At 40.1% G+C, this 22,898-nt stretch overlaps 11 protein-coding genes across 11 annotated transcripts; 5 read left to right on the plus strand and 6 right to left on the minus strand.

Annotated features, from left to right (window-relative positions):
- Window positions 1–561: 561 nt before the first annotated feature.
- SS1G_13790 (hypothetical protein) lies at window positions 562–1,041 on the minus strand (the record flags this gene model as incomplete). Its single annotated transcript, XM_001585172.1, has 2 exons — window positions 562–908; window positions 951–1,041. 2 exons carry the CDS (start codon window positions 1,039–1,041, stop codon window positions 562–564), a joined length of 438 nt encoding a protein of 145 aa, XP_001585222.1.
- A 622-nt stretch (window positions 1,042–1,663) lies between these two features.
- On the plus strand, window positions 1,664–2,035 carry SS1G_13791 (hypothetical protein; the record flags this gene model as incomplete). Its single annotated transcript, XM_001585173.1, has 2 exons — window positions 1,664–1,883; window positions 1,983–2,035. 2 exons carry the CDS (start codon window positions 1,664–1,666, stop codon window positions 2,033–2,035), a joined length of 273 nt encoding a protein of 90 aa, XP_001585223.1.
- Window positions 2,036–2,608: 573 nt separating this feature from the next.
- Window positions 2,609–2,971, minus strand: SS1G_13792 (predicted protein; the record flags this gene model as incomplete). Its single annotated transcript, XM_001585174.1, has 2 exons — window positions 2,609–2,763; window positions 2,800–2,971. 2 exons carry the CDS (start codon window positions 2,969–2,971, stop codon window positions 2,609–2,611), a joined length of 327 nt encoding a protein of 108 aa, XP_001585224.1.
- A 343-nt stretch (window positions 2,972–3,314) lies between these two features.
- On the minus strand, window positions 3,315–4,512 carry SS1G_13793 (hypothetical protein; the record flags this gene model as incomplete). The annotated part of the gene is made up of 3 exons (XM_001585175.1): window positions 3,315–3,751; window positions 3,814–4,269; window positions 4,329–4,512. 3 exons carry the CDS (start codon window positions 4,510–4,512, stop codon window positions 3,315–3,317), a joined length of 1,077 nt encoding a protein of 358 aa, XP_001585225.1.
- A 1,840-nt stretch (window positions 4,513–6,352) lies between these two features.
- On the plus strand, window positions 6,353–7,896 carry SS1G_13794 (hypothetical protein; the record flags this gene model as incomplete). The annotated part of the gene is made up of 3 exons (XM_001585176.1): window positions 6,353–6,385; window positions 6,573–7,267; window positions 7,323–7,896. The coding sequence occupies 3 exons, from the start codon at window positions 6,353–6,355 to the stop codon at window positions 7,894–7,896; spliced, it is 1,302 nt and encodes a 433-aa protein (XP_001585226.1).
- Window positions 7,897–8,976: 1,080 nt separating this feature from the next.
- Window positions 8,977–9,855, minus strand: SS1G_13795 (hypothetical protein; the record flags this gene model as incomplete). Its single annotated transcript, XM_001585177.1, has 1 exon — window positions 8,977–9,855. One exon carries the CDS (start codon window positions 9,853–9,855, stop codon window positions 8,977–8,979), a length of 879 nt encoding a protein of 292 aa, XP_001585227.1.
- Window positions 9,856–10,254: 399 nt separating this feature from the next.
- On the minus strand, window positions 10,255–11,512 carry SS1G_13796 (hypothetical protein; the record flags this gene model as incomplete). The annotated part of the gene is made up of 5 exons (XM_001585178.1): window positions 10,255–10,279; window positions 10,408–10,494; window positions 10,542–11,174; window positions 11,226–11,360; window positions 11,415–11,512. The coding sequence occupies 5 exons, from the start codon at window positions 11,510–11,512 to the stop codon at window positions 10,255–10,257; spliced, it is 978 nt and encodes a 325-aa protein (XP_001585228.1).
- Window positions 11,513–11,959: 447 nt separating this feature from the next.
- SS1G_13797 (hypothetical protein) lies at window positions 11,960–13,157 on the plus strand (the record flags this gene model as incomplete). The annotated part of the gene is made up of 2 exons (XM_001585179.1): window positions 11,960–12,146; window positions 12,199–13,157. The coding sequence occupies 2 exons, from the start codon at window positions 11,960–11,962 to the stop codon at window positions 13,155–13,157; spliced, it is 1,146 nt and encodes a 381-aa protein (XP_001585229.1).
- Window positions 13,158–14,139: 982 nt separating this feature from the next.
- Window positions 14,140–15,939, minus strand: SS1G_13798 (hypothetical protein; the record flags this gene model as incomplete). Its single annotated transcript, XM_001585180.1, has 4 exons — window positions 14,140–15,066; window positions 15,119–15,408; window positions 15,453–15,496; window positions 15,746–15,939. 4 exons carry the CDS (start codon window positions 15,937–15,939, stop codon window positions 14,140–14,142), a joined length of 1,455 nt encoding a protein of 484 aa, XP_001585230.1.
- Window positions 15,940–17,087: 1,148 nt separating this feature from the next.
- Window positions 17,088–18,396, plus strand: SS1G_13799 (hypothetical protein; the record flags this gene model as incomplete). The annotated part of the gene is made up of 5 exons (XM_001585181.1): window positions 17,088–17,276; window positions 17,508–17,620; window positions 17,664–18,176; window positions 18,225–18,329; window positions 18,384–18,396. The coding sequence occupies 5 exons, from the start codon at window positions 17,088–17,090 to the stop codon at window positions 18,394–18,396; spliced, it is 933 nt and encodes a 310-aa protein (XP_001585231.1).
- Window positions 18,397–21,225: 2,829 nt separating this feature from the next.
- SS1G_13800 (predicted protein) lies at window positions 21,226–21,474 on the plus strand (the record flags this gene model as incomplete). The annotated part of the gene is made up of 2 exons (XM_001585182.1): window positions 21,226–21,238; window positions 21,377–21,474. The coding sequence occupies 2 exons, from the start codon at window positions 21,226–21,228 to the stop codon at window positions 21,472–21,474; spliced, it is 111 nt and encodes a 36-aa protein (XP_001585232.1).
- Between the last annotated feature and the right edge of the window lie 1,424 nt (window positions 21,475–22,898).

Consider the following 22,898-nt stretch of genomic DNA (forward strand, 5'->3'; position numbering starts at 1 on the left):
TTCCGGATCTAGATATCGAAGATGTATTGAATTTGAAAAGTGCAAAGTATTTAGTTGTGTATTTAATTCGAAAAGAAGGGGACGAAAGATTTGAAGCTGGATTGTTCAAGAATTTTTTGATTGGCTCTGAGAGTGTTGAGTTCCTTGATATATCCAAAGGAAATAGGGCATCACCCACATGCTTATATGTAATTTGAATCCTACGAATGAGAATACATTGTCGTTGAAGCGGTGTGCGAATTTGTTTCAGAAGTAATGATTTGGGGAAGCAATAGAAATACAGCCAAAAGAGCATAAAAAATAACAGGATTGTATTGCCCATAAAAATGAAAAGATTTACAGCTAATAATCTTTCACAAAATATGGCAAGTATCTTTCCCTCTCGCGGAAAGCTTTAACTTGAATCATTCGGCACAGCAATTCTTCGATCTCTGAACAAGTCAGACTTGCACCGGTTCACTCACCCAAACAATGTCCTTTTCATCCGATACGTTCTGTGAATGACTAGCATCTATGATTTTTTGTTCGGCAGACATCTCGATCTTCCCAAGCCACTCGCCTTCATATCGATTCTGATTTCTGGGCACCGACTTTCTTCACGCCAATTGCAAAACCTTGATCCGTCACAAGAGCTTGATCAAGATGATAGCCTTTAACAAAGCAACTAGAGATGAATCCAGCAACAGCAAATAAACACATGACAATCCAAATGGTCTTGATCGATTTTGCGGAAACAAGTCTGAAGTCCACCACTCCAGGAGTATCAGGTGGCAGAGCATTGATCAAGGGTATCAAAGCCACTGCATCCATAACTACTTTGCCAAGAGTATACCCAAACTGTGCTGCGAGTATGGTAAAGTCCGGGATGGCTCTGAGTTCAGTAAGTATTCGATTTTGAAATACGACCCCTCCACTGACTTCTGTTAGTATAGTCCCCCATAGACCCTAACGATATGTTCCCGCTTTTTCTGCAAGGGCTCCAAAGATCATAGCCATGGGAACAATAGTGAGGGTCTCCGGGAGAGCAGCGACACCGGTCATTATTGATGTGTAGCCTTGAACGGACATAAAATAGAAGGGCACATAATGGATGATCGACCAGAGGATCATACCGTGCAGGAAGGTACAAGAATAGGCAATGGACGTGGAACTATTGCGGAACAGTCGAGTTGGTATGATGGGTCTCCTGGGAAGCATCGATTCATATGCACAGAAACCAACAAGACCAATGGCGCCCAACAGCAGGGGGACCAGACTATGCCAGCTTGTCCATGAATAGCTCACTCCGTCCCATGTCAGTAGAATAAGGAATGAGTTCAAAGATCCCACAAAAATAATCGATCTGATGTAATCGATTTTGGACAGTTTTTCTTCGATTGTTCCTTCCTTTCTTTCCAACTTCAAGAACCAAGCACATCCTACAAATCCTATTGTGATGACGGGTAAATTGAGGAAGAAAATCCATCTCCAAGCATTATTCTCAGCCAGAGCACCTCCAATCAATGGTCCAGTGACACTTCCTGAAGCCCAAACAACTTCTAAGACAGCCATCGCATTTCCTCTTTGGCGTAATGGAACCATATCAGTTATCAAAGCTTCTGTGAGGACAAGAACACCCCCAACGCCACTTCCTTGGAGACAGTGACCCACCAATAAGGATACCATGCTGTACGCTACTCCTCCCAGAACAGAGCCAACCGTAAACAGAAGGAGGGAAAATAATAGCAGTGGTCTGCGTCCGAATACATGTGATAGGGTTATGAATACAGGCTACCAGACGGTAGAAGTAAAGAGGAAGGATGTACCGGCCCAGAAAGCCTCAATTGCATTTCCATTAAGAACCTCAGATATTGTCTACACAAATGCGGTTGGAAATGTTAGAGGTGAGTTCGAGTGAGAGGATTGATTTGAAGAACTGACTGGTAAAGCGACTGCTATTGTTGTAGCATCCAGTGCACAAGCAAGATTAACAATCAATATAGAGGTACATGCAGCGATATATCTCTTCCCTGGCTTGGATGCTACCACCGGTTGATGGCATGCTGTCATAGTGGTGGATGGTGCCATGCCTGCTGGACCCTGGATTGATCTGAAGTTTTTAGATCATCAAAGAGGATATTGCGCAGATCAGAACTTTGTAAAGAATACAACCAGAGAATATAATCAAAGTACAGGTCAACTATCGAGTCGACTGTTCCATGACCATCTATTGGCCAAGAAAGCTCTTCTGCAGCAAGCGGGATCTGCAGGTTTAAGAATATTCGTAAGTGTTCACTATGGGGACATTATTGGAGAGGAGAAAAGAAACATTCAACAAAATGGTGAGACAGCATACAAAAGTCAAAACACATACTCTTTGTGCACAAGTCCGTCGTAAGCTCTAGCTAGAACTCAAGACCTGCTCGGGAGATACGGATATAAAAACCACATAACAGGAAACGAAATTGTCCCAAGCTACATGGTTGACCAGAAGCATAACGGCAATAATGATAAAACTTCATTTATTCAGAGACACTGCTTTACGCCAGCAAAACAACACAATCATGAACCACCTATTCGGGTGCACATTTAGTGTTTCATTTGTGAGAGACTACTGATGCAATGAGCATCATCGATACCAAGGAGTAGGTGAAATATTATAGGGGGAGTCCATCGAAGCCTGGAGAGTCTGAGTGTCTAACTTGTGGTGTTTGTCTGAGAACAGATGGTTTAAGAGCTGGAAGGATACTTCCTGACCTCCTCCACATTCAACATCAGTCATTCCTATTTCTAGTTCTTAGTCATTGTTACTACACACACTTAGCCAATTGAAAAGATCAATGGACATCATTCTAAACATTGTCTGCTGGTAACTTCGACAGGTTTCGTTGGTATTGCTGGTGTGCTTACCATCGAGCTTCGAATCAAGTGGACACATCATGATTAGCACATCAACATTGATGAGTCTGTTGGCTAAAAGAGCGATGGTCATGACTGGCGAACACCATTGAGCTCCTCATCAAGAGGATCGAAGGAGGGAAAGCAAAAGAGCCATGAATGAAGCATTTATCCTCCTACCTGCGATGTAGTTGTAAGTTCCATCGTTTGATGAAGTCCACTTCAAACGTCCAATCACGTGCCAGGAGTAAGAACCTGAACCCTGCATCGCACTAAACCATTTTGGCTCATTGGGAGTTTACATTTCTTTCAATGGATTTCTCGCAGTATATATTAGACTTTCCCTACGTTTTCAATCTTCATGTTCTCATAAATCTTTCAATCTTATCAAGTGGTGGGAGAGATAGGGTTCAATTATCCAAAGTGAGTCTAGACTATCATATTTCATTGACTCCTTTAGGTCTGGATTCTTCTGTTCTCTCTGCCCTGAATTCTGCATGATGGAGTGACTCTAAATCTCCACTCTCATTCCTGGTCAATCGCGTAGTATCTGCATTTGTATCCTCCAATTCATTCGGCCTCTGACGTCGGATATTACCCAATGTCATCAATTCCGCTGGCTTTTTGTTTTTTGACGCTGCACTTCGGCCCCCACTGGATCCACTTGTATTACGATCTCTATCACTCGTTATAGCGGAACCATATAGGCGTCGCGCTGATGCAGTGATGCGATTTAAAAGTGGACGAAAGTTTGGGAGACAAGCACAAACTATTGCCATTCCAACGTGGACAGCCGACCACAATTCTGCTCGTGGAAAGTCGACATTTTGACTACCAGGAGCATATCCAAGAACCACACGTACAATGCCTGTGACTATGACACTTTGATGGTGTTAGTATGAACAGATATAGGAGAACTTCGACACACTTACAAACTTCCAAGTAGGAAGATGCCTCCAACCAATACTTTTTGGGAATTTGGCATTTGAAGTCCAACAACAACACCTATTGGCAATACCAGGATGCCAATATCGACCACAATTTCCACCAGACCCATAACCATCCAATAGATGTTGAAATTAAAACACCAGCCGCCTGCGGAATGTCCAATCCAAAATCTGGTTGCCGGGACACAGCTGATACCAGTAGCGATAGTACCAACAAGCCACCATACTATCACCAAACTCATGAAGGTCCAAAATGAACGTACCAAACTAGTGGAGAATATACGACGATACATTAGAAGGATGGAGATTTTGATAGCCGTCACAACGGAAAAGTAAAGGATGGCGCATGTCCATGACATCTTCAGATAAACGACATGAGGAGTATAATCGAAAGTTGGATCATCGCGATCGATTGTCTCGCCACCATTTGGGTCTGATTTGACGCCTGGAATAATTGGTTATGACTATGTTGAGATACTGAACTACCATTATTTTATCACGTACCATAGAGGAGGAGACTACCAGTTATAATCAATAACAGAAGACCGATCAAAATCCACCAATCATCCGCCGCAATACCAGCTTTAGTCAATCGTCTCGTTAAGAATCGAAGGGCGACAGCGATAACTGCTAATATAGTAACGATCAGAGCAGCAGTTGTCGTATGTTGAGAAGTTTCACTCGACATGACTGGTTTCGTCGACGAAAATCATTTATGTAATAAAGTTTATTGAGCCTCCATAAATATTTTCTGCAAAGGATATTTCACCATCTTATGATTCAACAAGTTACACGACATCTCTCAATGATCAGCCGCTCGAGGTAGAAGTAAGAAAGTACAAATGGTGGAGCCGTACAACAAATATATGTTGTGACTACTCGCCCAAGAAAATATCACAGGCAAAAAAGAAAGACAAGAACATGATAGGTTAATCAATGATCACAAAACTATATCCGCGTACCTTTCGTCCGAATCTTTTGGGGGCCAAACGCACCGTTGAATATGTAAATGTGCATCAAAAGCCATATTAGGCCGTTGTTCTTGACTAATAGCCTGATATTACATGTCCATTTCATCCTTCAGGACTTCCAATTACGTTTTTAACCTCCCAACCTTGAAAATTTTCCGAACGTGAGATTTATTGGCAGTTATGGCTGTAGGCATCATTTAATAATCGAAATATCTAATCCTTATAACCTAGGACTCTAAGGAAGATGTAGTAGGACAATTACGCGGTGAGGAATCTTGGAGTATGGTTGTTGGTTGATATATAATTACCTACCTACCTACTCTATCTACCTATACAAAATCGTAAGATCAAGCACTAATAATTAAGCCTTCGAGAGAATTTTCCCTTATAATATTAGGTTACCCTTTACTATCATCCATCATTCATCATCCATTCATGATGTTGTGATACCCACGCCTTTAGGTTGACAGCTACCTACCACATGAGCAATAATTAATAGGATTATTTATCATCCTAGAATTCTAATCTTAGCTCATCGGCTCCGTATAATCTCACCTCCGAGTTATCTCCCTCCCGGCATTACAAGGTACCGTCTCTTCCCGTCCCATGCTTATGTGATCCCTTGCAAGATTACCTGTATACTCTTTCCGTACTCCGCGTGTATGGTTTTAGTAAACTGCGTTACGCTAAGCAGGGATTGGAGAAAAGATACTTGTGCTCTAGTTATATGAGTTAGAGGATTATTATAATATTTACTATTTCTAAGAAAGATATATAAGAAAGATTTTTATTTTTAATCTATTAAAAATGTTTATTTAATATAATATAATTTAATTTATAAAATGTTAAAATCATATTTAATTTTACATTTTTATTTTTATCAAAATATTAAAAATATCATTACATATAAAATAAAAATATATATAAAACCTCTTGAAAATTATATATTTTATTAATTTTTAATATTCGATATTTAATTATTTAAAAACCTTATAATGAGTCTGGCCCACCAGGCAGTCCATACGTGGATTGCGGCACAGCGCAATGCTTACCAGTAATCCGGTAGTATCACCATATGCCGCATCCCAATCCCATCCAATAACCCCATCGAATCAATACTCTATCGAATGAAAAAAAACAAAAACAAAGCAAAAGCCAAGCAAACACTACCGTCGCAGTGCCGCATTATTGCGTGAGGGAAAACCTTAACATCGACCCACTTTTTCCTAGAGTAATCTCACATCAGATCTTTTGTTGAATACCACATCTAGTCGGTTGGAAGGTAACCTTATTAACTTTTTTCGTGAGAGAAAAAGTAAAATTCTAAGTTTTTATTTTCATAAGGATTTGAGAAATATTTTACTTTAAAGGAGAGTGGAATTGAAGTTACACGGGTTATTGGGTATCTATCGATATCGTGGTAAGATTATTTTGTAGGAGAGAAAGGGAGAAAAGGGTGATTTTTCGTTGAAGGAACTTCGATTCTTAAGGACCTTCCTTGAGAGCTATCTATTCTTTCTATTTCTTCAGTTTGGTGTCACTTCAAACACTATCAAGATGGATTTTTCGAAACCTATGAATATCGTCATTGTAAGTTATCCTTCCGTTGATACCCCATTCCAATTCTCAGATATTTCACCTCTCCGCTCCGCCAATCTTCCTCCATCTCCATCTCTATTTCTATCCCCGCCGTCAATTCATCATATCCACCTCCACCTCCACCTCACTCCAAAACCCCATACCCCATACCCCAACTAACCCTCCCCTCCCCAAAAAGATAGGCGGATCCAACACGGGCCTAATGCACGGGGTAATGCTCTCGCACCTCCCCATCCCCCATCAAATAACAATCCTCGAACGCAACCCCTCAGACATCCGACCAGATCTTGCAGCCGGCATAACCACGTGGCCCGAATTCGAAGAATTCATGAAACACCACGATCGCGTTGATGAAGCATGGTCTATTCATTCCCCTGGCGTGCAATTCTTGGATAAGGATGCGAAAGTTAAGAGGAAGATGGATAAACCGTTGAAGATGACTAGTTGGAGTGTTATTTATCATCGGTTGAGGAGGAATTTCGATGGGTTGAAAAGTGGCTTTTGTGATGGGGAGGTGCGGGGATTAGGTGAGGAAGATGGAGTAAGTGGAAAGGGAGAAGGAAAGGGAAAACGGGAATTCCTAACAGGCATGAGTGTTACTTCTCTCACCAAAGTTGAAGATGGTGTAGAAATCACTTATGAAGACCTGAAAGATTCCAGCAGAGAACATAAACTCAAAGCCGATATGGTAATACTAGCCGACGGCGCAAATTCTACTCTCCGCGCAAAATTCTTTCCAGATGTTAAGAGAGAATATGCAGGTTATGTAGCATTTCGGGGTACCGTTCCCGAATCCGAGGTTTCGGCCGAGACGAAGAGTATTTTCGATCCGAACTTAACGTATTTTTCTTATGATGGTGGATATATTCTTTTGTAAGTCAATTCTTACAATTTTTTCTATATCAGAAATCAAGCTAATAAAACATAGATACATAATCCCCAGCTCAAGTGGCTCCTTAGCCCACGGTGACCGCCGCTACAACTGGGTATGGTACCACCCAGTATCATCCTCCACCCCCTCCTTCAAAGACCTCATGACCGACACAACGGGCGTTCAACACCGCACCACTCTCCCAGCAGGTCTCATGAACCCCACAGCCTGGACCCCCTACCTTACACTCTCCCAATCCGTCATGACAGCACCATTTGCAGAAGTAATATCCAAAACTCCCTCTCCCTTCATAACAGCCATCAACGACTCTACACTCCCTCGAGCACTCATCCCAGGATTCGATAACAGAGTCTTAATTACTGGAGAGGCGCTCAATCTCATGAGACCGCATATGGCATTGAGTACGACGCAGAGTGCGATGCAGGCGCTTTTGTTAGAGAAGGTTTTTAAAGGGGAGATGGGATTACAGGAATGGGAGAAGAAGATTTTGAAGTGGGGCCGTTTGGGGCAGTGTAAGACGAATGCGTTTGGGTTGTGGAATTTGAGGGGTTTGAAGGCGGCTTTGCCTTGGGTTTTGAGGTTGGTGGGGGTTTTGGTGGGGATTTTGTGATGGGGTTGGGAGAGAGGGTGATGGAGGTAGGTTGGGAGGGGAGAGGGCAAAAGGGATGAAAAGGAAAGGGAAGGAAAGGAAACGAAAAATCCTCAAATTACTTGGAGTTAGCATCAAGCACTCATACTCTATTAGTTTTCAATCAACGCCAGACTACAAATACAAAATGAAATAAACGTAAGTACGAATATAAGCATGAGTTAATTTCAGCGAAAGAACAAAAGAGGAGATGAGGCATATGTAACCCAAGTGATGATGGCAGTAGGATAATTAGATATTAAGAAATAAATTTGTATGTGTATATACTTAGAGAGAGATGTTACGTAGTAACAGTCAACCTGTCCATATGAGCTTAGACCCCGTGGAAAAGCAAACCGATTCACATACAAAATTGTATGGTAATCGGTTCGTAGAGTCTCCCCACCTTCAGCAAGCACAGACATATAGTCTGATCCAAGTCACGTGATGGACCCTGCATATTCAGGGATACGAATCGTAGGTCCATACGAATCGAAGGTCCACAAACTCTCAGGATCCAAGAGATCCAATGGAGGACGAAGGTCTATATAATCAGGATGGTTTCCTTTGTGTAGAGCTTCGTGCTCAAGATCAATCATTTAGTATATCCTACTATTAGTTACGAATTGCATATCATTATTGTCATTACTTAAGTCCCTGCTTGACGCCTAGTTATAAACCACCTCGAGAGCCTAGAGCACTTCCACGTGATCTAGACGGCAAACCTCGTAACAAGAGATAAATGCATCTTTTATTTATTAAATGATTATTAATTTTAATTATATTATATTTCAGTTATAATTATATATATTATATTATTAAAAAATCTATTTTTTTAAATTATATATAAGAATTTAAAATCTAAAAATTAAATAATAAAAGATAAATTGAAATCTTTTAAATCTTTTAAATTATTCAAATTATTTATTATCTGTCTACCTATCCGTCTTACTTTTGATATATAATTACACTTAATTTTCTTCTTCATTTATACAACCTCCAACTATCTCTACAAATCTGTACAAATTTATCTTTTCTCCATCTCCACCCTACATCTCCACCCTACATCCCCTCCCCACCCATCCCCTTATCCGCCATAAACAACCTCGTTAACTCCTCTATCTTTTTACTCAATTCATCAACTTTACCCTCCAATCTTCTTTCCCTCTCACTTATCCTTTCCCTTTCTTCCTCTACCCCCCCATCATCATTATTCCTCCTATCCTCCCCTCCCAATCCACTTTCCTCCGCAGAAATCATGATGCGCTTATTAACCTTCCCCTTCCCCTTTCCATTTCCATTAGCATTAGCATTAGCATTAACATTACCAGAATCCGAACAACCCGCTCTCAACCCCCTAACATTCCCCTCCCACTTCCCGGTAACCAAAGGACTCGCCTCTCCATCAACAATATTTGGTCCATCCAGAAAATGTAAAGATTGATTCGTCCCAATACGACTTGTCAGAAATTTCTTCTTAGCTTTTCCCTTATATGCGGGTTCGTTATTACCGAGTCCGCTATTAGTAGGTGTAACGGGTGCTGTAGCAATTGATGTATGAGGAAAAGAAGACGGATCTTGAATACGTTCATAAACGCCTTCGAAAAGATTAATCGCCAAGACGATTGGAGCATGTGTTGCTTTTAGTAATCCGATACGAGTGCGACGGAGAGTAGAAGAACTCATGAAAAGTCTCAGGGGTCTGATGAGGATGAGAGGAATGAGATTTAGTGGAGGATAGAAGTGTGTGAGTCGATTTGATGTCGATGCTTCGAGGACATAAACTGAATATACAAATAGATATTCTTCTCTAGCGTGGCTGATGACTTTTGAGAAACTATCGCTGAGGATACTGATCAAGGATGTGATGAGAAGAATATTAGTCATGCAGACGAAGATGAGCATCAGGGGCGCACCAAATTCTTCGGAAATTTGATACATGATGTCAAAACCAAGGTATGAGGAACCGAAGAAAACTTTAATTAACACCCAGGACATCTCTTTGAGTGTAAACGTATCGCGCGCAAGAAGAGTAAACGTGGTCAAAAAACCTGCGTATATTATCCCAACTATGACCATGAATTTGACGAAATCTTTCGCCATTTCTTTTAGACAAGGAATTAGAGTCCCGAAGTAGGGATGAAGGCTGAGAAGTGAAAAGATCCTGATAAATGTCAGTCTTGTTGCGTTGACACAAAGATAACTATTATCTCATCTCTCCTTCAATCACTAGCTGGTGCATGCAGTGGTGATAGTCACCGAATTCGGTCAACTAACCTAGGAACCATGAATAACGCCTCCAGTGATAAGATATCAAAAGCCAAGTCAGTGATTCTGCCACTATCCTTCGTTAAGCCAATTACACCTAATCAATGTCAGATATTGTTTCAACGCCTGGACTAAGGAGACGAACGTGTGAGTAGGAATGCAACTCCAATTAATATAATCATCAAATCGCAGCCATTCCATATATCAACAGCATAAAAGATTGACCCTGCATCTATGAACTCTCCAAGTTCATCATAAGCAAAAGCAGCAAACCAAACGTAGAGGAGAACCTCAAGCGCAGTAATTTGATATCTGTGATATGTTAGGCATAGAGGGACTCATAACAGCAGAGCACTTACGGATTTCGTTCAACAAGAACTGCATAGTACAAAAACAAGAAAGAAGCAAAAAATAAAACCTCAAATGCCTTGATGTATCTCGGCACTCGCAATCTCGAAAATGGATCTGACTTCCTTCTGTTGTAAAATTGAGCTTTCTTTTGTGTATGTTCGCTTAGAGTTTCCCAAAAAGTAATATCCCCTTTCCAAATCCCCGTTATAATCTTTTGAACAATTCTCTGACTGAGGAATTTCTTGCAATCAGCTACTGCTGCAATTTCAAGACCATTTAATCCAGTAAAAGAAGATGTTGGATCATCCTCATCATCGTCCATATCATTATGAGTGAAGAAAGTCCCTATTGACCGCAATAATTCGGTTTTTTTGTTCTGGCTAGGTGGTCGAGTACCAGGAGGTGAATCCCGTTCTCTGAACTGTGGCAATAAAGTAGAATGTTCCGTAGTTTGACTTTCCTCTGCTCCTTCCATTCGCTGAAGGGTAGGTAGAGGTAGTTCATACAAGCAAAAGCTAACTGCGTCTCGTTCTGATATACGGCTCAAAAATCTCCATGCTACTATTTCACATGCGCTTGCTCGAGTTTCGTTGATTCCGCGGTCATCAACATCTAGAGTAGAGAAGTGCCATTTTAGTGTTCTGGAGTAGTCTCAGTTATTTGTATACAATTGTAATTTACATGATACTGACAAGATCGCATTTATAATTGCAGGATTGGTAACATTTTCGACGAGATGTTCAACAAGTATTCTTATCCTATTGCCCGCCGACGTCGTACGCAATTGGTCAAAGGTTGAAGGCAGGACAATTTCATCGACGAAGTATCTAACATTGTGGATTAGATAAAGGTCATAGTATATCAGTTTTCAGCACACATACATCGATAAAGTCTTCACTACTTTAACAAAAGGATCATCATGAGCAATTGCTGGTAGTTTCACCGATTTCTGTCCCTCAAATAGCGAGTCAGCATCCATGGTGCAATAAGTAGGCCTACTGGCAGTTAATGCGAAAATGTCTTGATTCAACTAGGGCATTGAGGTGGTTGTTGTTTTTGCTGTTGAAGTTTTACATTTACACGATCTAGAACTATAAAATATCTACAGGGGTATTTCTACCCTGAGCCACAACGGGGGATGCCGCCACTAATAAACGTCACCAAGGATACACGGAAACACAGCTAGCTAGCTTCAGGCAGTAGCTTGACTTCGCCATCCACCCCGCATTCCGTTTGCTCCATATGAATTAAATTTGTTTGTATTTCTCGAAGTTTGATATTATCACATTCTCGACATATAACTCTTCCAGCCGTTGAATCTATCAAGTCGCCATAGAAACCTAATTCTTCCAACTTTTGAAAGCATAATTCCTCATTCTACCTACCGTTGAAACTTCCCATCATAAATCCATCACCTCACGCCAAAATGGCCAATAATCCACTCAGTCCAGATTCTATCCTACACCATATGGCAGAAGCTCTACCTACTCATCAAAAAAACGATACCAATTCAGATATAAGCAGTTCTTATGAAGCCATAGCACTTTTCTGTCATGCATGTATGATCGCAGTAGGATTCCGACTTCTCGGATTCGGAGAAGGACAAAAGAATGGTAAGTTCACTACCAGTTCCATCTAAAGCATGCATTATTAATAAATCATCAGAAGCAGAATGCGCACAACTCTCTCCACGTTTATCAACGAAATGGAATTCTTCTTTCGGATCTCATTCTTTCCTTTACGCACATTCGCAATCTTCCATGCAATACGTGGTGAAAGTCGATCGATTAGGAGGAAAGGCAGAAATTAGAGGGATAGGACTCGGTGATGAAAGAATAACACGTTTCGAAATCACAGCCAAAGATTATATCTCTTCCGCTGCTCTGCCACTTCGAATACCTTTTTCAAATGATGAAGAAGATCGCACAAATCTCGAATCAAAACTCCAAGAGATTTTTATCTCTCCTTCCAGAATCGCAGATCTTGCTTCCTTATTCAAGATAAACATTATCCAAAAACTTCTTCCCTCCCTACAAAAAGAAGGTTATGAGGAATCTCGAAATCAAGGCGAATCTGAAGCCTCTCGAGTTCACGATGAAAGAGAAGAACAACATGCTCGACGAAATCCACCTCGAAATCCTCTTGCAGACCCAAATCTTCCAGCACCAGCACGTCCATATCCCTTCCACGATCCTCTTGCCGACCAACCACGTCGCCCTATCCCAGCAGGCGATTTCCCACCTCCTGGTTTTGACGACGAATTAGATCTCAACCGACCTTTACGGGGTATGGTTCAACCAGCAGGTTCACCCTTCAACATCGGTCACGATGATTTACATCCACCGGGACTAGGTCCTAATGATCCTTTACGTGGTTCATTTACAGGTGGAAGAGGAGCTGGTGGTCTAGGTGGTTTCGGTGGTATGCATCCTACATTTGACGATCCATTATTTGCCGGACAAGGACAAGGACAAAGAGGTACTGGTAGAAATGGAGGGTTTAATCCGCAAGTTCCGCCGGGAGCAAGATATGATCCGTTAGGACCAGGTGATGGACCTCAGAGGGGAGGTGGTGGAAGACCACCTAATCCATTTGGTGGGTTTGGAAGTGGTGATTTTATTTAATTTAGGAAGGAAAGCAAATTAAGGGAATATGTATAAGGGAATATGTATGATTGAAATGGGAAAGGAAAGGAGCTGGGAGGTATTATGATTTTATTTATACACACATAGGACAGACACTACTACGATATAACGATTATGACAAGCAGGTTTCTCAAGGAGGAGGCGTTAGGCGATGGGAAAATGAAGGGGAAAATGGAAATGAAGCTGGGACTATTAGTATTATTTCCCCCCCTGCCACTCTGCGAAACGAAATACTATCATCACCAAGTTGTTTAAATCTATTTATTCATCTACGATATTGATTATTTCATTTCATTTCATTTCACACGGATTATAACTCTTAACTCTTGAATCTGTGCTCTAATCCTAAGATTCAATATGTGATATGATATACCTCTCAGTCTCCAAGTCAAGATACTCGTATGCAGTATGAATATCAATATCATTGGTAATATGAATATGAATATCAATATCAATATCTCTAATAATGTAAGCTTAGATATATATATATATATTTTTTAATATCCTAACTCCTACCACTTACTTATACCTAGGTAGGTAGGTAGGTAGGTAGGTAAGTATGTAGGTAGGTAAGTATGTAGGTAGGTATTTATTTACTTCCACCTTAACCTTCCTTCAACAATATTCGTTTTACTCATTTCTTCATTTAATGTACTCATTAACCCCGTCCGTGGCTTTCATTTCTTTCTTTCTTTCTTCCTTTCCTTTCTTCCCATCTCTCATCCTAGAATGTAAGATTACATTACACGATTCCTTTGAAAATATCCATCATCTATCTATCTCTCTATTATCCTCGTCTCATCTTCTCATCTCATCTCATTACCGACTTATGCTGTTCATTCATGCATGCATGCTCATGCTCATTCCTATCCCAGAACGTAAGAAAGTAAGAAAAAGAGAAAGGAAAAGAGAAAAGAAGAGAAACCAGAACCTCAGCTCAGCTCATCTCAACCAGCTCAACTCAATGACCCGTTAACTTTCCCTTCAAACCCCCTAATAAACTCTTCCTCTTATCCTTTTTCTCCTCCACCTTCTCACTTCCAGTCGGTAAACTCGATGTATCCGAGGCACCAACTAACGATGCAGTGACAGGAGAAGTAGGAAGTTCCGGAACCTCATCATGTATACTTTCTTGCTGAGTTGGAGCTTTTGATAGTTCACCTGCTCCATCCAAGTTGGGGTTTGGATTTAATTGGTTTGTCGTCGTTGTTTTCTCTGGTTCTGTTGTTCCGTTTGTGATAACCTTTTCTGTTGGATCAGTTATTGATAAATTGTTTAATCCATCTTGAGCCGTGTGAAATGTTTCTAATTCTGGTCTTGTGCTGGACACTGAGTCACCGTTTTGAATTACAGGTTCTTCTTTGGGAATTTCCTGATTCAAAGGGGAATCAGTTGCGGAAGTTGTCGTCATGATTGAGGGAGCTGCTGTGGGTACTTCGAGTAATTCTGGATGAATAGGTAATGCATTTTCTGTGGTGGCATCTGTTGCGATTGTTCCCATGTTGTCGCTATCCTTGATAGTCTTTTTGACTTTGCATACTTCTTCTCTCCTCTGCTTCTTTTCAATACTTCCAACTGCAATTGCTTGAATTGACTCTTGATCTTTCGTATTTACCCAGTACAGAGGTCCGCCCGGATATGCTGGAGTGCCAGTTCCATTCCAGGTAGCAACTGCTTCTAAAGCTGGATCCAAGGTAGGCATATCCCCAAACTCAAATTCTAACTCGCCGCCATACTTTTTGGGAATGTTTCTAGGCTCGATAAAAGATTCTAATGTCGACTTTACATCGTTGTGACTGATAATGAAGATTTTGGAAGTTGTTATCGGATCGAACCATTTTTTAACCCAACCCCAAACAGTTGGAAAGAAACTAGGAGCACCAATGATCTGACAGAACAGTTAGAGAGTTTAAAGAATCCCTAATCGATGTATAACTTACAAAAATGCGATCAAGAGTCTCTGGGTAATGTGCTGTAGCCAAAGTACTTGCATCTTGCATATGCGTTCTCAGATTCCAAAATTGTTTTAACCCAACTCCAGATATGTCGACAATGTTATTACTTTGTGTTATAGGCGTTCGAGGATTATCTCTGTCTGTGAGAACTGTGCATAAAGGCATAACAAATCGCGTAAGGTTTTCATATAAAGCGAATAACCGTAGTAACTTCCCAGAGGTCTTGCCATCTTGCTTGGATTTTGTATGTGTATCAACAGCGGACTTCTCATATGCTGCCATTCGTTTGCCGGTCAGATAAGATACTTCAAAAACGTACACAGGGATACCACGTCGGTCGCGTCGCCCTGTCCATTGTGGGTACTATATTTCAATGATTAGAAGGGATGCGATTGAATGTAGAAAAGGGACTTTACAAGTCTGCGCGTCTCTTCGTAATGTTCTAAATCGATAGTCTCATACAATTGATCCAACTCATTATCTTTCCGCCACTGCTCAGTGTCCGAAAACTGTTTAAAAGCATCTGCTACAATAAACCGACGCGCCCGAAGAAATCGTCTAATGAGTCGTTAATGCGCCTGTGGAAAATATGGAAAGGGAACGGAAACGTACAGAAGTGTAGCATCTTCGTGTGTTGCCGGTTGATCAATTCCATTTCCAGGCTTGTACAAACCCTTCTCAGTGCATAATACTTTGAAGTTGTTCAAAGCAGCTTCTTCCTCTGTTGTAAGATGACCAAGATGACCTTGGGGAAATCCATATTCTACTACCGCTGACTGCACTCTATGAGCAGGACCCGAAGACATGATTATGAGATATTCAAGTAAACCAAAAAATAGAGAGAAGAAGAGTAATGTATGTAAATGTAGAAATAGTAAGCAGTAAAAAGGGAAAAAGTTATATATTTTGATTTACAGCTCAGTGTCTGGACTTCGGCTTTTTCAGCGGGTCCGTCGGAAGCTCGTCATACCAACTTTTTTGATGACAACTTTTGTTGGTAAGTAAGTTTGTTGGTAATAGTCGCGGACAACCAAATTGACTTTTATTACTAATGCAAGTCTAAGAAGCAAATAAGAAAGGATATTTCATTTAAATAAGAAGCGTACCGATACAAAACATGCTGTTGATAGAGAGTCATGTAGAAAAGGAAGAAAAGTTTGAGGGATTCCAGGATTTCGGCATTATCCTTCCATGTCATCATAAAAGGCGATAACAGAAGGGAAAGCCGAGTATCCCGACGAAAATGAGTTAGGTTGGTCGGTCTGTCGGTGTTAGGAGTCTAACCTCGAACCTTCCTCAGTTGACGGAGTTTGTATTTGGTGAAGGTAAGGTTAACACCGAGAGAAGAAGGAAAAAAGTCTTAGCCAGAGGATCTTTGGATTATCAAAGAACTTGAACTTTGAACTTGAACTTTGTTTATTAGATTTGATCCAAAGGAGTGATTTATATACAGACAATGGACATTGAAGCTGTTGCCAGGCGAATATCATTTCTGATAATAGAATTTGATGCTGTATTTATAGTAGACCTCAACATTTGGATTTATCAGCATTCTCACCCATCGCTGTGAGTATCTAGTAAGATGTGACAAAAAATGAAAGAGCTTCATGAAAGAAGATTAGCTATTCAATCCAAACATCGATCGGGGTCTATCTCTTGTATTTATAATTTTCTAAATAGCTGACACAACAGTCCTGACACAGCAGTCCTGACATATGATGATGAAAAAAGCATTGAACATGCAATGCCATGCCATGCCATACCATACCATGCAATCGCGTCCCCTCCAAAATCTGCGGATAACACGCGAATAACCCCGCCAAATCACGGCCATCTTCTCTGAGTTCCATTCAATCAATCAGTCACTAGACACTCACCCCACTTCATACATTATACATTGCGCCATTTACACATTCTTAAAGAAGACTTCCTCTTCTTATTAATTCTATCATCGATGTTCTCTCGTTTCTCACAATTAGCAAGACATCTTTCTCGTCCCTTGCCAAATTACGCCCATAAATCTGCTGCCGTTTCTACCTTTTCGATTAAAGTCATGACATCATCATCTGCCGACGAGCGTAACTCGAGAACAATTCATACAGCGGCATGTTTGATCATTGGTGATGAAGTACTCGGGGGAAAGGTCTGTTATTCAATCATGTATGCGGTTGGAGATTGTAAAAGATATAATGGCTAATTTTTGGTGTTGTGCAGACTGTCGATGTAGGTTCGAAATATATGAAGGAGGAAAATTAAATATTGACGGTAATGGCAGACAAACTCGGCATTTTTGGCAAAATTCTGCTTCAAGCATGGAATAGTAGGATATCCAAGGCAAACTTAGGGAGGACTCCTGATTTTGACTTTCGAATAGAACTTAAAGCGTGTTGAAGTTATTGCAGATGATGAAGATGAAATCATTGAAGCTGTCAGACGCATGTCCAGCAACTATGATTTTATAGTCACCTCTGGTGGAATTGGTCCAACGTACGTTTCGAATCCCAAGACATACCCCGACTAACAGGATTAGACATGATGACATTACCTATCAATCCATTGGAAAAGCATTTGGACTCAAATTGAAGCTGCATCAAGAAGCTTATGAAAGAATGAAGAGGTTGTCCAAGCCCCACCCATCTCAACCAAACTTCAACTGGGATGAAGATTCTCCGGCAAAGAAAGCCAAACTTCGAATGGTTGAATTACCATTAGATGAATCTCGAGATTTATCAAAGCAAGTTATATTCCCATGTGAAGATCTTTGGGTTCCAGTCGCTTGTATCAATGGCAATATACATATTTTACCCGGTGTTCCAAGACTATTCGAGAGGTTATTGGAGGGGTTAAAACCATATCTTCTCCCTCGGTTGACAGATCCTGAAGGCAAGGGAATTTGTAGAATTATGATTTCTACTCCCATGTCAGAGAGTGCAGTGGCACCATATCTTACAGAACTAGCTGCTAAAGTAGAACCAAAAGGTGTCAAGGTTGGAAGTTATCCAAGGTGGGGAAAGGCACATAATACCGTTACTTTAGTTGGAAGGTAAATAACACTCACTAGCTTCAATGGACATCACTGACAATGAAATAGGGATCAGGAATACTTGGAGAGTTTAATTCCCGAAGTGACAAAGAATGTTGATGGTCATCGTGTATTGATAGAAGGAGAAGATGATGTGGAAGGCGAACATAAGGTGTACGATATTCCCCAATTATTTCCATCCTCTTAACATTTCCTAACATCTTCCAGAACATCTCAATAAGAAGAATATATTTTGATTCCCCTCACCTGTCAAGATTCCACCAGAGTCTTTTAGGATAAGGTAACCGACCGATACGATACAATACGACACAAGCGCTGTCAAAAAGAATCAAAAGATTGCATTATTTAACACCGTTAAGATTTAATAAAAACCCCTGAGCTCGGAACCAAACAAAAATAAATGTAAAGTAAAGTACCTAGTAGGTAGTACCTAAATAAATAAATAGTTTAAAATCTCACCCATGCATCGCATCATCTACCTCATCTTCGGTCGAAATTCAGGGGAAGGAAAAAACGGTTGGGCTTGATGACTTAAACCTGTTTTTAATCTTATACTGATTCATTTTTGTGAATATCTCATCTCATGATTCTCATCTCATCTTAGAGTTCTTGGAAATTAATAGATGCATAGGTAGGTAGGTAGGTAGGTATTGTATATATGTACGTTAATCGGTTGTGTATGAGATGAATGCTTTTGATAATTTTGGGTTTTAGGTTTGAGCTTTTAGGCATATATAGATAGGTAGGGTAGGTAGGTATAGATATTTGGATTAGGGGTTAATTGGGGATTAATTAGGGATATAATTAGGGATATAATTAGCGGATTTTTATAATACTGGTTTGGATTGGTTGGTAGGTATTGTGAAATTCTAAAGTTGTGATTTAAGCTACCTATCTACTAGTAAGATCTTACCTAGAGAATAGAACCAACCTATGATTAGGTACCTAGGTAGGTAGGTATCAAGTGATGAACTGACTGGTGAACAAGGTGTGATACAGTAGTAGATTGTTCGTCTGATATTCTGATTTGATTGATTGATTGATTACTCGGTATTGATTATAGATGGGTGTATGGATATATGGATGGATGGATGGATATGTGATTTTAGGTCCTAGAAGGGGGGATATTTTGAGTTATGGGTTATATATGGGACTGGGAGGGATTATTTCTTAGGTGATGATTGATGATTGATGATTGATGATTGATGATGATGATTGATGATTGATGATTGGATGATTGATGATTGATGATTGATGATTGATGATTGATCGTTTGATTGATTGATTGGTGATTGAGTATAAATGTGTGATTGTGATGGGTGGCACTGGCATAAGTACTTGTGACTAGGTAGTTATTATTGTGATTGTGATTGTGATTGTGATTGTGATTGTGATTGTGATTGTGATTGTGATTGTGATTGTGATTGTGATTGTGATTGTGATTGTGACTGTGATGAAAAATCGGAGATTAAAATTCCTTCTAGAAGATGGAGATGGAGATGAAGATGATGAAAGATTCCGTGGTGGAAAAGTGAAATGAGATTGTAGATTGCTGATTTGAGATGGTATTGGAGGTTTATTTGCTTAAGTGCTTAGTTGATAGTTGAGTTGAGTTGAGTTGAGTTGAGTTGAGTTGAGTTGAGTTGAGTTGAGTTGAGTTGAGTTGAGTTGAGTTGAGTTGAGTTGAGTTGAGATGATGTGATATAGTGATGGAGATGTATGTATATATGTGGATTTTATTGGATGAGGTATGGATGGATCTGATCTGATCTGGTTTGGTTGATGAAATATGAAATTTATAAAGTATGTCTCGGTTCTTTTATTAGATATTGTACTTGGATTGTCTAGATGGGTACTGGTGGATGGTTGACGAGAGATGGGAGATATACCTATCTACCCACCGGTATTATTCATTTTATAGTAATTAGGTAGGTAGAATGGGAATTTTGAGAGAGGAGGGGGAGGGGAAGAAGTTTTCCTTCTGGCTTTGATGAGATGGTATATATATATGTGTGTGTGTGTGTGTGTGTGTGTGTGTGTGTGTGTGATGATTTAGATTCTTGTTGATCTCATGCTTGGAAAGGGAATGGGGTGTTGTTGTGTAGGTCAAGGTGATGATGGAGGTGGAGGTAGAGGTGGAGGAAGGTGGATGACCTGGAAGGAAAGGGAGGGAGAGGAGATATCATTTTAGAATTGGGGATAGTAGTCCTATAGCGAATCATATAGAAAAGTCTATCTAGATACTCATATTCATAAGATATCTTTATTTGACTAATTAATTAATGCTTACAATTGACATCCTTTATAGTAATATAGTGTAGTAATATAGCATCAACTTTATCATCATCATCTAAATACCAACCAGAACCAAACCACCAAATGAATAGATATCATTCATCATAAAAATATCTAGATACCCAGATACTTTATAAGCATAATATGTTTACTTCTTACCTCTCAAGTACAGTGGTACCACTATATAGAAATGAGCATGTCTCAATTCTCGCTCATCAATTTTTTATTTATATTACTTTAATCATTACTAGGCAGGTGTGGAATGATTTCTAGAGTGATGATTATTAATTACTCCGTAGGTTTTTGGAATGTTAATTGTTCGATTGTTTAGTGGGCTTCAATGATAGCTTCGATGTTAGCTTCTAGAAGGAAATTTGGTGGTTTGATGTGTGGATGGAATTATGGATGTATGATATAATATGATATGATATGGCTAGATGGGTGTTTAAATGTATGAAGTATTTCTAGTATATTTATATTTATATTGTAATTGGATGATTAGAAATTTTGTGTTTGTGTTTGTGAAAATATTTATGGATTGAGATCTGTTTGCTCAGAATAAAATGCTCCACAAGTGGCACGGTAACAATGATGTTGTCAGCTCCTCCCTACGTATCATCCATCCAGCGCACAACGCAAACAAAAATAAGACGTACATACATTTGCCACGGGGCGCTCAGATGGAATTGCATCTTATAAGTCCCACGTTGCGGCGTAGGTTTCACCTTATTTCTGTATCCTCAAAAGACTCCTCATGGTGATATTACGTGCGTATGTATGTACGGAGTGAGCTAATTGTGTGCGTCTTGAGTTCCTCCTCACCTCGTGGGATTTCAGCCACTGACCGACTGACCGATTGACCGACCGCCTTTTGTGCTGACCGGGTCTGGATGGGGTTGTGTTAGGTAAGCGTTGTGGTGGTGGAGGTGGTGCTATGATAATGGGTTCTTACACCGGGTGTGAATGGGGAATGGTTTGGATTTTGGGATTGGGAGTTGGGTGATGATGATGATGATGATGATGGATGGATGGATGGATTGCAGATGGTGATGTCAGATGTTGGTAAATTTGATATTGATGAGTGGATTAGATAGATGTAAGTTGGTGCTTTGAATTCGACGATGATGATGATGATGATGATTATAACTTTATATATTATTGCGTTCAAAGGGTTTGTATCAAGTAGCTGAAGTGTATTGTCTTTCAGGAGTGATTGAATATCTGGTGTATCAACCAATAAAGTACTAGTATATTTATACACGGTGTGAATGACAACAACGACTAATAAGCCATAAAGTACAAAGTACAACAACAGAATAATTCATTTATCATTTCCAAATTGGATTATTCGGATCAAATAATTCAATATCCATATCATCAGCTATATCCCAAATCTCCACTTTCAAAGTAACCGGTAAGCATTCTCACTTGATGAACTGGTGCTCTACACCCCCATTGGCGATTTCGGTTATGCACCTCGATGGACGTTCTTTTCCTTTCGCAACTGCGCGGCCCCAGTTATCCTTTTACTTACAAGCTCTCATATCGAATAGTTGGAGCCTTTCTTCATGTTAGGCATTGTTAGCCTCTTAGCATTTGTGAGGTCTGTTCACCGTGTCTCCATTTTGCTACTTTTACTCCGTCCTCCTGGCTCAAGCCGGCTGGCCCTGGTTGGAAGGACTTCCCGCGTTAAACTTTCTCTGGAGAATAATCTGCATCTATTTACAACTTGCATTAAGCTTGTAACCTGACTGAACTTGAACCTGAACATCACTCTGTCTGTACCTTTTTTACAGCTTCACACTTCACTTCAACTTCACCTCACTTCCCTTTCTAATCCCATCCCCACTCCCCCATCCCTATCTTAAAATTGTAATCACCGATTCTACGATTCACCCCTACCTCTTTCTATCCTCTTTAGGTTCTATAACGGAAATAACATCTGGAATCTTTCACAATTCTATTCTCATTTGTTCCATTCAAACTTGTAACCTGTACTTTGGTCCACCACTCATCCCCGTGAAAGTGTTCAGTAGTAGAATTCTATCAAACTACTCCTGCTCACTCCAAACCCACACGACTCACATCATTTCATTCCTTACATTACATTATTTACTTGACCTCCACCTTGTTCTTATATCAAGCTTCACATCAATTATCCGTGGGAAAGGAAACAGGAAGCCAAAAAGCTCGATCCTCTTCTGTGCACATATCTTAGCAGTATCATTTTATCCTACATTCATTAAGAGAATCAGAAGAAAGGATCAAGATTTCTTTGTCCGAGCGATCATCTCTACCTCATCTAACATCTAACATCTAACGTCAACATTCTTTTTCGTATAATTACCATAATATCCGTGTCTTATCGAAAAGACACTATCATTTCACTCGTCAACTCTTGAACTCACGGAAATTCAGACTGGTCTG

Source organism: Sclerotinia sclerotiorum, genomic scaffold (assembly GCF_000146945.2).
Source record: "Sclerotinia sclerotiorum 1980 UF-70 scaffold_27 genomic scaffold, whole genome shotgun sequence".
Classification (NCBI taxonomy): Eukaryota; Fungi; Ascomycota; class Leotiomycetes; order Helotiales; family Sclerotiniaceae; genus Sclerotinia; species Sclerotinia sclerotiorum.